The sequence below is a fragment of the Bos taurus genome, chromosome Y (assembly GCF_002263795.3).
Source record: "Bos taurus isolate L1 Dominette 01449 registration number 42190680 breed Hereford chromosome Y, ARS-UCD2.0, whole genome shotgun sequence".
NCBI lineage: Eukaryota > Metazoa > Chordata > Mammalia > Artiodactyla > Bovidae > Bos > Bos taurus.
In genome coordinates, this window is record NC_082638.1 from 9161672 (window position 1) to 9173982 (window position 12311).

The 12311-nt window shown below is 60.2% G+C and overlaps 1 protein-coding gene across 1 annotated transcript; it reads left to right on the forward strand.

Moving 5' to 3' along the window:
• Positions 1 to 7929: 7929 nt before the first annotated feature.
• TSPY (testis specific protein, Y-linked 1) lies at positions 7930 to 11125 on the forward strand. Its single transcript, NM_001244608.1, is given in 7 exon segments — positions 7930 to 8053; positions 8150 to 8565; positions 9353 to 9430; positions 9614 to 9725; positions 9821 to 9966; positions 10083 to 10190; positions 10910 to 11125. Coding segments are annotated over 6 exon segments (954 nt in total). The 3' UTR covers positions 10161 to 10190; positions 10910 to 11125.
• Positions 11126 to 12311: the final 1186 nt, after the last annotated feature.

The window sequence follows — 12311 nt, forward strand, 5'->3', positions numbered from 1 at the left end:
TGGGACTAGCCCGGCCACATGCAAAACCCTGTCCCTCCCTGGAGCAGAATCTGGCCACGTGGGGGCGCTGGAGCAGCACAGGAACCCCGGAAGATGCCCTCCGGTCTGGGGGCGTGTCCATAAGAGTGCCGCCCACTACCCTGTCGGCCATTGGTCTAGATTTGGGCCAGCAGTCTGTGCATGGCTCACAGCCTAGGCCCCCGCCTGTTCGCCGGATCTCCTAGGGCCCGTTCACCCCGTCCTGCGTTTCTGGCACCCCTTTCTTCGGCCTCACGCCAACACCCCCACACAGCAGCCCCCGCCTTCTGACAATCCCCCTCACTCCCCGCCCCCAAAAGAGCTAGTCGGTCCCACAGGTTTACTGCAGCCTGGGCCGCCATTACGCCCCACTTGTTGTGCTCTTATGTCGCGTCCCTTCGCCTCTGCCCCAGCTCGGGGTCACCGCCAAGGCCAAGAGGAACGTGAGAGGCGGTCAGAGGAAGGCGGGAGCGTCCCGGGACCCCGCACCTTCCAAGTTGTGAGCCCAGGTACTCAGGGGGCAGGGCCCCGCCCCCACCCCCCCTCCCCCACCCCGCAGCCTGCCGTCGTGATGCAGTGCGCAGCTGGGACCTTGTCACCAGCAGTTGTCACGCCAGGCCAAGAGGCCACCCTCTTCAGGGTGGAGGCGGTGGAGGAGGGCGAGGCCCTGGTGGACGGAGACGTGGCGGGGATCGGGCGGGAGTTCCAGCTGCTTGCAGAAGACATCGTGGAGGAGGTGGAGGTTGTGGCGGATGAGGAGCAGGAACAGCGGCCCTCCCAGGAGCTAGAGGAGAAGACGGTGGAGGAGCAGGGCCAGGAAAGGCCCGGAGGCCCTTGTGAGCGCCAGGAGCTGGATGCCCTGCAGGCACTGGCCGCCCTGCAGGTAGAACTGAGCTCTGAGCGTGAGCAAAACCGCAGGGCTTACGTTCAGTTCATGCGCAAGAACCATCAGAGGAGGAAGCGTCACTTGGCTCGGAGGAGCGCCATCATCCAGGGCATCCCTGGCTTCTGGGCCAAAGCTGTATCCTTTGCGCTGCTCCTTGGGGTCTGCTGCTCAGGAGGACGAGGAAGGGGAGAAGGGGCAGGAGCAGGCGGAGGGGGTGGAGGCGAGGGCACAGGAAGGGCGCCGGAGGCCACTGAAGGAAATGCGGTCCTGGGCAATTGGCAGGCTCCAAAGGCACAGCCGAGTAGGGCCTGGGCAGGGCCACAGGTGGACGTGTCGCAGCCATGCCTTTGAGTGTCTCCTTCAGGCCTGCATCTGAGGAGGCGCAGCCCCCGAGGCCTCTAAGTCAACATTGACCAGAGACGGTACACAAGAGCAGCGTTCGCAGACAGTTATTGGTGTAAATGTGGGTGATCCCGGCACATTGCTGGGACATGTGAGTCATTCACACACACACGCACACACGCACACGCACACACACACGTACACATAAACACACACACACATACCCAAGAAGCCCTTTACTTTCAGACACGGTTTGTCACAAGGACTGCAAGTCTGACCGTATAAGCAGTGACATGCCACTACCCAGCATACACAGGTCTGGAGGAGCAGAGTAGCGGTCAGAAACAGCCCCTGCTTGGGGAATGCAGATGCACACCATCCCAAGGGGCCCAGAGCCATGAGCGTGTCTGATGGTATGGCAGGTCCTGAGGATATCAGCAGTGGCCGGGCAAGAGGCAGTGCCCGCCAAGCTCCTTGCAGATGCGTGTTCCATATCCTTGTTCCACCCCAGACTAGGGCTGATGCTCCTGGCTCTTCTTGGCCGGCATGTGGCCTGAATGGCTCCTTGACCTAAAGCAGATTATGAGCCACCCTCAAGTCTCCGTCCTGATCAGCGACCAAGATCAAGACTTTCTCGGCTACATGATGGACTTGAAGGTCAGTGAGGGAGACTGAGGAAGGGTGGGTATGGGACCTGGCGGGGAGTGGGAGGAACGTGTTAGCCATGTTCCTGTGCTGTGAGACTTTGGAGAGGCATCGGGGAAGCTGATCATGCCTGCCTTGGAGGCAAGCTGAGGCCCCTAAAAGCTTGCACCTTTTCCCTCCTCGCTATCCTGGCAGGTGCAGGTGCAGAGCCATCCGCCGTCCCGCTGCAAGCTGATCTTTTCCTTTCGGGACAACCCCTACTTCTTGAACTCGGTGATCATTAAGGAGTATTACCTTGACATCACTGGTAAAAGGTGGCTCCCGGGGTGATGAGTGTGGGTGTGCAAGCGTGTGGATGATGCACCTGCGGTGTCCACCCCAGTCTCCCCTGTCTGTCTGCAGGGTACAGGGCACGTCGATCCACTCCAGTCCACTGGTTCTGGGACTTTGAACGGGGAGCCCCCAGCCGCAGGCTGGACACCAGGAGCCTTAACTTTCTCAACTGGCTGTCAGGCCACAACGGCCCAGAATCGAACAGGATTGCTGAGGTGGGGTTGCTTTGGGCTTGCACACAGTTGGTGGTTGATGTTGGAGTTCTTGGCTGCTCATGGGAGGGTTGGGAGCCTGGTCAGCCCCTGGCTGACCTTGCTCGTGTTGCCTGCAGATCATCAGCGAAGACGTGTGGGACGATCCCCTGAAGTACTACCTCAGGGAGGAAGGTTCGTCCGTGAGAGACAACTGACAGAAACACATGTGGTGATGGGGTCTGGAGGTAGGCCCCGTAGGGACAGCCGAATAGTAGCTGGGACACAGTACTTTCTTTCGCAAGTGGGGATGCTCAGGCTCATGCAAACTGGCTGCAGAGCCAGAGCCTGAGTCAAGCATGTAGCAGGTGACTTGCTGAGACTGGGGGCTGGGGGGGGACTCGGTGTGTCTGAGAGCGCAGTAAGTCCCCCTCCAGTCAGCTGTGGTGGCAGCGCGAGAGTCCTAGGTGATACGACTAGAGGCAGGGTGAATTAATTGCCTGTGTCAGAATCATCTGTCCTTGGGTCCTGCCATTCCCCCGGCGTCCTTCCTCTCACTGAGTTTGAGAATGCCTGGGCCCTTCACTTCCGCCCCTTAACCTAGGATGGCCTGTCATTGAAAGGGCGTCCTGTCCAGGGCCCCAGTGCACCTGTGCGCTGACTTTGGGATCTTGTGTGAATTTCCACATCCAATACTCTGATCTCACCAGCACCACACCTGCTGAGCTTGAAGTTGCTTCAGGGAAAATCCGGACGTCTCTGGGAGGAGGTGGACAGGGAGCCCCAAGGGCAGGACATGGTGCCTAGTGACACCATCTCCGTCATTGCTGGACACGGGTCTTCGGCTCCTGAAACCCCTGTGTTCCCTGTTTGCGTCCGTGTCCACGTGCCAAGCATGTGTGTGTGTACACGCGTGTGCTTGTGTCACCTGTCTTTATGCGGGGGTGTGTGTGTGTGTCCGGCCCAGGGCGGACGCAGAGATGAAGGCGACGGGAGAGGAGGTGACGAGCGACCAGAAGAGGAGGCACGAGGCGTCCCCAGGCTGACGGAGGTTGGTCACCGACTCTCCGCATGACCGTATCCGGGATGGGAATGAGGAAAAGATGGCCAGTGATACATCCTGCGGACCGTGGCTCGAGAAATCCGCAATTAGACCAAATCCAAAACACGCTCGCCACTTCTAACTTGTGGTTGTGTGTGCTTGGACCAGGGAGAGGGAAGTGCATGGTCTGAGGATTCCGCGAGGGCAAATCAGGTGGGGCGGGGCTTTGAAACCGCTGCCTGAGGAGCCCTCAGTCCATGGGGACGTGGGCTGGCCTCTGGAAATGGTGGGCGAGGGTATGGCTGGACCCGGGGTGGAGAGGAGGCCAAGTTCCTGTAGAGAAGAGCAGAGACCCGAAGGAGAAAGAGGCACAGATTGCCTGCTTCACTGGGGACTTGTTCCACACACGGAAGAAGGAGACCCGGGAGGGCCCTGGGCCAGTGCTGCCCAGGATCGGCCCATCGGCCCGCACACTGTCTCCACGAGGGTGGCACACACTGGCATGATGCGAAACACAACGCAAGATGTGCTAAGCTAGGCTGTCCGTGCAAAACCACAGGCACGCGAGGAGAGACAGGGTGTGAGCGTGGCAGACGTCCAGGCATTTCCAGCCTCCTCGGCAGGGCAGAAAGGCGAGGGAGGCGCAGGTGTGGGTGTACGTGTGCGTCCCTCTGCCGGAGTGTGCCTGTGAGGGAGGGAAGAGGGAGGAAGCAAGGACGGTGGGCTACTTGCGTGTGCCAAGGGACCTCGGGAGAATGGCAGACAGGGAAGCCCCTGGGGGCGGTTGAGAGCCTGCTGGTGGATTTCAGGGCCCAGGGGCTCGGCATTAGCGGCCCTGCCAAAGACACCCCATGGGTCGTGCTCCAAGTCCTGACGTGAATTCCTTCCTTCCTCTGGGGTCTTGCCCCCGGCTGTGGGGGTGGGGGGGGGGGGCAGAGGGGCTAAGGGGCGCGTCTGCCCCAGACGGAGGTTTCTGGCAGCGTCGCTGGAGCAGAATCTCTGATTCTGTCGTAGGGCATCTGCACCAGATGACACTCAGAGGCACCCTGCCTTCCAGGTGACCGTCTTGGATGTCCCCGGGCCCAAGCGGGGACTGGCTTCCTTGGCATGTGGGCTGTGTAGGCAAGCAGGGATGCCTGACTGTCGGGAATTCTAGCTGGGCCTAATGAGAGCAACTGAAAGAGAGTCTTGGCATTTAGCAAAGCAGTGAGGCCCGGGTGGTACAAGGCCTCTTGGTGCCTTTGAGGTAGCAAAGCTGCTTTCTGCCCAGGGAGGCATGAGCTGTGGGCCCAGACAGGGCCGGGTGCCCAGGGCAGCATCGGTTCAGGGACTGAGTGCGTCTGGGTAGTGTTAAAGAGAAGGGACGGCGTGTAGGGTTGCCGCCTTACCTTTACGGCCTCAGGTTCCGTGCCTTGTATCGGAAGAGTGCCTGTATCCACGTGCTCCTTCTTCACAAGATTGGATCAGACCCAGGCCTGTCACAGTCTCTTGGGGCCCTTGCAGGCCCGGGCGTCTCTTTGGCCTTTTCCTGCTACAGGGAGACAGGGAGACAGGTGCACTCAGCAAGCTACACAGGTGGGAAGCACAGGGGCCTCACTCGGAGTGTTGTGGGCCCTGACGGCTGGTGGGCTAGCAACAGGGCCACGCCATTGACAAGGAACGACCTAGATAGATGCACACGGAGAAGGCGGTTCTCCAAGTCAGCGGAGGCCAGCGCTCCTTGTTTTCTGGTTCCCTGAGGGAAGGCACAGACAATGGATCCGGCCAACGTGACTGGTACTGTGAAGCTGTCCAAGGTGATGGGAGAAGGCAGAACACAGGCGCCTGTCACTCAGCTGGCCACAGCGAGCAAATCCTGGGTCCTGCCCTTGCCCAAACCTCCGACAAATACTCCTGAGCGCACATCTCGGTTCCTGCACCGAACCAGGCCAGGTCCTGCACTTCTTCAAGCCCCCGACCGACACTCCTGGGCCAGCATCGGACTCTCAGGCATGTTCCTGGCCTTAGTCAAGCCCCCGGAACACATTCCTGAGCCCACAACGCGCTCTGTACCCCTGAACTACGGTGTGTCCTCCCCTTGTTCAAGCCCCCAGGAAACACTACTGAGCCCGCATCTCACTCGCTGCATTGAACCTGGCTGGCTCCTTGTCTTGTTCAAGCCCCCGACAGATACTCCGGAACCCACATCTCGGTCCCTGCACTGATCCCGGCTGGGTGCTGCCCTTGTTCCCGACCCCGACAAATACTCCTGAGCCCACATCTCGGGCCCTGCACTGAATCGGGTGGGCCCTGCCCATCTTCCAGCCCCGACAAACTCTCCTGAGCCCACATCCCGGTCCCTGCACTGAAGCAGGCTGGGTGCTTCCCATGTTCAAGCCCCGACAAGCACTCCTGAGCCCACATCTCGGGCCCTGCACCGACCCAGTCTGGGTCCTGCCCTTGTTCAAGCCGCTGAACAAATACCCCTGAGCCGGCTTCTCTGTCCCTGCCGTGAACCAGGCCAGGAGCTGCACGTGTTGAAGCCACTGACCAACACTTCTGGGCCTGCATCTGATTCTCAGGCTGGTTCCTGGCCTGAGGTAAGCCCCCAGCAAACAGTATTGAGCCCACAGCTGGCTCCCTGCTCCTGAACTCAACTAAGGTGTGTCCTCCCCTTGTTCAACCACCCCCTACCCCCACCCCCCAGGAAACACCACTGTGCCCGCATCTCACTCGCTGCATTGAACCAGGCTGGGTCCTGCGCTTGTTCAAACCCCCGACAAATCCTCCTGAGCCCACCCCTCGGTCCCTGCACTGAACCAGGCTGGATCCTCCCTTTGTTCAAGCCCCTGACAAACACACCTGACACCACCTCTCGGTCCCGTCATCGAGCCAGGCTGGGTCCTGCCCATGATCAAGCAGCCGATAAACACTCCTTGGAGCACATCTCGGTCCCTGCACTGATCCAGGCTGGATCCTGCCCTTGTTCATCCCGACAGACACTCCCGAGGCCACAGCACAGTCCCTGCCGTGACCCAGGCTGGGTCCTGCCTTTGTTCAAGCCCCCGACAAACACTCTTGAACCCACATCTCGGTCCATGCAACTGAATCGGGTCAGCCCTGCCCATGCCCAAGCTCTTTGTAGAACGCATATATCGTGTGTCAGGACTATAGGATGGCTGGTTTAGCTTGATCCTCTTGCTGCTCCAGGCCCCACAGGCTTGGGCCACAGGGCAGGCTAGGATGTGTTCTCACATGGAGAACAGAACCACTTTGAAAGGGCCTCCATAGGGTCGATGGCAGCCGTGCATGTCTCCGACACCGGTGAGTCGTGGGACTTAACAGGGAGCTGTCCTTAGCGTCTCCCTGGCCGGCGTTCGCACAAGGTTCAGGGGGGGTCCCTCATGCCAGCAGAGCGGGCCTCGTTTCTCCGTCTGCGCACAGTGTGGCCACGGCACCTCAGGCTTGTGCAGCTTTCACGTCGGCCCAGCGAGGGAGGGAGGGTCGCCCGTCCCCTTCTGCGCTTCAGCAGTGACCGCCCACTGTTGGCTTTCAAGGTCGAGAAAGCACTCTCCGAACGTGTGGACTAAAACCCTCTGAACTCCCACCGGTGAAACTCACTCAGGACGAGAAGGGCTTGCCTTCACGCCAAGGATAAGCGTCTCTTCTGAGCGCTGGTGTCCACAGAGTTGCAGACGGCAACAGCACTACTTAGAGAGACGGAGACACACAGACACCAGCGCCTGCTACACACGCGGAAGGATTGCCCAACACAGTGCTATGCCAGAAGCAAAGATACAGAGACACAGAGCGAGCGCTGTACACTAAGGCGCTGGTGTTCCCGAACAGTGGAGATCCACTGTAGCACTGTAGGTGGGGTTCTTCCCTACTCCCCTAGCATCCGGACAGCAGCAGGCTCTCTGTCCCTTGAAGAAAAGTATCCAGCCCCTTGGCACCCCTGCGTATCCCTTGGATACTCAGGGAGAGCTCTCAGTTATTGCCAGTCCCAGGGGACACAGGAGTGTGCGGTTCGGACTGCGGAGCAGGAACCCGTGCTTGGAATTTCCAGAGCCAGGTCAATGACAGCGCCTGGGGCTAGCCCGGCCACATGCAAAACCCTGTCCCTCCCTGGAGCAGAATCTGGCCACGTGGGGGCGCTGGAGCAGCACAGGAACCCCGGAAGATGCCCTCCGGTCTGGGGGCGTGTCCATAAGAGTGCCGCCCACTACCCTGTCGGCCATTGGTCTAGATTTGGGCCAGCAGTCTGTGCATGGCTCACAGCCTAGGCCCCCGCCTGTTCGCCGGATCTCCTAGGGCCCGTTCACCCCGTCCTGCGTTTCTGGCACCCCTTTCTTCGGCCTCACGCCAACACCCCCACACAGCAGCCCCCGCCTTCTGACAATCCCCCTCACTCCCCGCCTCCAAAAGAGCTAGTCGGTCCCACAGGTTTACTGCAGCCTGGGCCGCCATTACGCCCCACTTGTTGTGCTCTTATGTCGCGTCCCTTCGCCTCTGCCCCAGCTCGGGGTCACCGCCAAGGCCAAGAGGAACGTGAGAGGCGGTCAGAGGAAGGCGGGAGCGTCCCGGGACCCCGCACCTTCCAAGTTGTGAGCCCAGGTACTCAGGGGGCAGGGCCCCGCCCCCACCCCCCCTCCCCCACCCCGCAGCCTGCCGTCGTGATGCAGTGCGCAGCTGGGACCTTGTCACCAGCAGTTGTCACGCCAGGCCAAGAGGCCACCCTCTTCAGGGTGGAGGCGGTGGAGGAGGGCGAGGCCCTGGTGGACGGAGACGTGGCGGGGATCGGGCGGGAGTTCCAGCTGCTTGCGGAAGACATCGTGGAGGAGGTGGAGGTTGTGGCGGATGAGGAGCAGGAACAGCGGCCCTCCCAGGAGCTAGAGGAGAAGACGGTGGAGGAGCAGGGCCAGGAAAGGCCCGGAGGCCCTTGTGAGCGCCAGGAGCTGGATGCCCTGCAGGCACTGGCCGCCCTGCAGGTAGAACTGAGCTCTGAGCGTGAGCAAAACCGCAGGGCTTACGTTCAGTTCATGCGCAAGAACCATCAGAGGAGGAAGCGTCACTTGGCTCGGAGGAGCGCCATCATCCAGGGCATCCCTGGCTTCTGGGCCAAAGCTGTATCCTTTGCGCTGCTCCTTGGGGTGTGCTGCTCAGGAGGACGAGGAAGGGGAGAAGGGGCAGGAGCAGGCGGAGGGGGTGGAGGCGAGGGCACAGGAAGGGCGCCGGAGGCCACTGAAGGAAATGCGGTCCTGGGCAATTGGCAGGCTCCAAAGGCACAGCCGAGTAGGGCCTGGGCAGGGCCACAGGTGGACGTGTCGCAGCCATGCCTTTGAGTGTCTCCTTCAGGCCTGCATCTGAGGAGGCGCAGCCCCCGAGGCCTCTAAGTCAACATTGACCAGAGACGGTACACAAGAGCAGCGTTCGCAGACAGTTATTGGTGTAAATGTGGGTGATCCCGGCACATTGCTGGGACATGTGAGTCATTCACACACACACGCACACACGCACACGCACACACACACGTACACATAAACACACACACACATACCCAAGAAGCCCTTTACTTTCAGACACGGTTTGTCACAAGGACTGCAAGTCTGACCGTATAAGCAGTGACATGCCACTACCCAGCATACACAAGTCTGGAGGAGCCGAGTAGCGGTCAGAAACAGCCCCTGCTTGGGGAATGCAGATGCACACCATCCCAAGGGGCCCAGAGCCATGAGCGTGTCTGATGGTATGGCAGGTCCTGAGGATATCAGCAGTGGCCGGGCAAGAGGCAGTGCCCGCCAAGCTCCTTGCAGATGCGTGTTCCAGTATCCTTGTTCCACCCCAGACTAGGGCTGATGCTCCTGGCTCTTCTTGGCCGGCATGTGGCCTGAATGGCTCCTTGACCTAAAGCAGATTATGAGCCACCCTCAAGTCTCCGTCCTGATCAGCGACCAAGATCAAGACTTTCTCGGCTACATGATGGACTTGAAGGTCAGTGAGGGAGACTGAGGAAGGGTGGGTATGGGACCTGGCGGGGAGTGGGAGGAACGTGTTAGCCATGTTCCTGTGCTGTGAGACTTTGGAGAGGCATCGGGGAAGCTGATCATGCCTGCCTTGGAGGCAAGCTGAGGCCCCTAAAAGCTTGCACCTTTTCCCTCCTCGCTATCCTGGCAGGTGCAGGTGCGGAGCCATCCGCCGTCCCGCTGCAAGCTGATCTTTTCCTTTCGGGACAACCCCTACTTCTTGAACTCGGTGATCATTAAGGAGTATTACCTTGACATCACTGGTAAAAGGTGGCTCCCGGGGTGATGAGTGTGGGTGTGCAAGCGTGTGGATGATGCACCTGCGGTGTCCACCCCAGTCTCCCCTGTCTGTCTGCAGGGTACAGGGCACGTCGATCCACTCCAGTCCACTGGTTCTGGGACTTTGAACGGGGAGCCCCCAGCCGCAGGCTGGACACCAGGAGCCTTAACTTTCTCAACTGGCTGTCAGGCCACAACGGCCCAGAATCGAACAGGATTGCTGAGGTGGGGTTGCTTTGGGCTTGCACACAGTTGGTGGTTGATGTTGGAGTTCTTGGCTGCTCATGGGAGGGTTGGGAGCCTGGTCAGCCCCTGGCTGACCTTGCTCGTGTTGCCTGCAGATCATCAGCGAAGACGTGTGGGACGATCCCCTGAAGTACTACCTCAGGGAGGAAGGTTCGTCCGTGAGAGACAACTGACAGAAACACATGTGGTGATGGGGTCTGGAGGTAGGCCCCGTAGGGACAGCCGAATAGTAGCTGGGACACAGTACTTTCTTTCGCAAGTGGGGATGCTCAGGCTCATGCAAACTGGCTGCAGAGCCAGAGCCTGAGTCAAGCATGTAGCAGGTGACTTGCTGAGACTGGGGGCTGGGGGGGGACTCGGTGTGTCTGAGAGCGCAGTAAGTCCCCCTCCAGTCAGCTGTGGTGGCAGCGCGAGAGTCCTAGGTGATACGACTAGAGGCAGGGTGAATTAAGTGCCTGTGTCAGAATCATCTGTCCTTGGGTCCTGCCATTCCCCCGGCGTCCTTCCTCTCACTGAGTTTGAGAATGCCTGGGCCCTTCACTTCCGCCCCTTAACCTAGGATGGCCTGTCATTGAAAGGGCGTCCTGTCCAGGGCCCCAGTGCACCTGTGCGCTGACTTTGGGATCTTGTGTGAATTTCCACATCCAATACTCTGATCTCACCAGCACCACACCTGCTGAGCTTGAAGTTGCTTCAGGGAAAATCCGGACGTCTCTGGGAGGAGGTGGACAGGGAGCCCCAAGGGCAGGACATGGTGCCTAGTGACACCATCTCCGTCATTGCTGGACACGGGTCTTCGGCTCCTGAAACCCCTGTGTTCCCTGTTTGCGTCCGTGTCCACGTGCCAAGCATGTGTGTGTGTACACGCGTGTGCTTGTGTCACCTGTCTTTATGCGGGGGTGTGTGTGTGTGTCCGGCCCAGGGCGGACGCAGAGATGAAGGCGACGGGAGAGGAGGTGACGAGCGACCAGAAGAGGAGGCACGAGGCGTCCCCAGGCTGACGGAGGTTGGTCACCGACTCTCCGCATGACCGTATCCGGGATGGGAATGAGGAAAAGATGGCCAGTGATACATCCTGCGGACCGTGGCTCGAGAAATCCGCAATTAGACCAAATCCAAAACACGCTCGCCACTTCTAACTTGTGGTTGTGTGTGCTTGGACCAGGGAGAGGGAAGTGCATGGTCTGAGGATTCCGCGAGGGCAAATCAGGTGGGGCGGGGCTTTGAAACCGCTGCCTGAGGAGCCCTCAGTCCATGGGGACGTGGGCTGGCCTCTGGAAATGGTGGGCGAGGGTATGGCTGGACCCGGGTTGGAGAGGAGGCCAAGTTCCTGTAGAGAAGAGCAGAGACCCGAAGGAGAAAGAGGCACAGATTGCCTGCTGCACTGGGGACTTGTTCCACACACGGAAGAAGGAGACCCGGGAGGGCCCTGGGCCAGTGCTGCCCAGGATCGGCCCATCGGCCCGCACGCTGTCTCCACGAGGGTGGCACACACTGGCATGATGCGAAACACAACGCAAGATGTGCTAAGCTAGGCTGTCCGTGCAAAACCACAGGCACGCGAGGAGAGACAGGGTGTGAGCGTGGCAGACGTCCAGGCATTTCCAGCCTCCTCGGCAGGGCAGAAAGGCGAGGGAGGCGCAGGTGTGGGTGTACGTGTGCGTCCCTCTGCCGGAGTGTGCCTGTGAGGGAGGGAAGAGGGAGGAAGCAAGGACGGTGGGCTACTTGCGTGTGCCAAGGGACCTCGGGAGAATGGCAGACAGGGAAGCCCCTGGGGGCGGTTGAGAGCCTGCTGGTGGATTTCAGGGCCCAGGGGCTAGGCATTAGCGGCCCTGCCAAAGACACCCCATGGGTCGTGCTCCAAGTCCTGACGTGAATTCCTTCCTTCCTCTGGGGTCTTGCCCCCGGCTGTGGGGGTGGGGGTGGGGGCCAGAGGGGCTAAGGGGCGCGTCTGCCCCAGACGGAGGTTTCTGGCAGCGTCGCTGGAGCAGAATCTCTGATTCTGTCGTAGGGCATCTGCACCAGATGACACTCAGAGGCACCCTGCCTTCCAGGTGACCGTCTTGGATGTCCCCGGGCCCAAGCGGGGACTGGCTTCCTTGGCATGTGGGCTGTGTAGGCAAGCAGGGATGCCTGACTGTCGGGAATTCTAGCTGGGCCTAATGAGAGCAACTGAAAGAGAGTCTTGGCATTTAGCAAAGCAGTGAGGCCCGGGTGGTACAAGGCCTCTTGGTGCCTTTGAGGTAGCAAAGCTGCTTTCTGCCCAGGGAGGCATGAGCTGTGGGCCCAGACAGGGCCGGGTGCCCAGGGCAGCATCGGTTCAG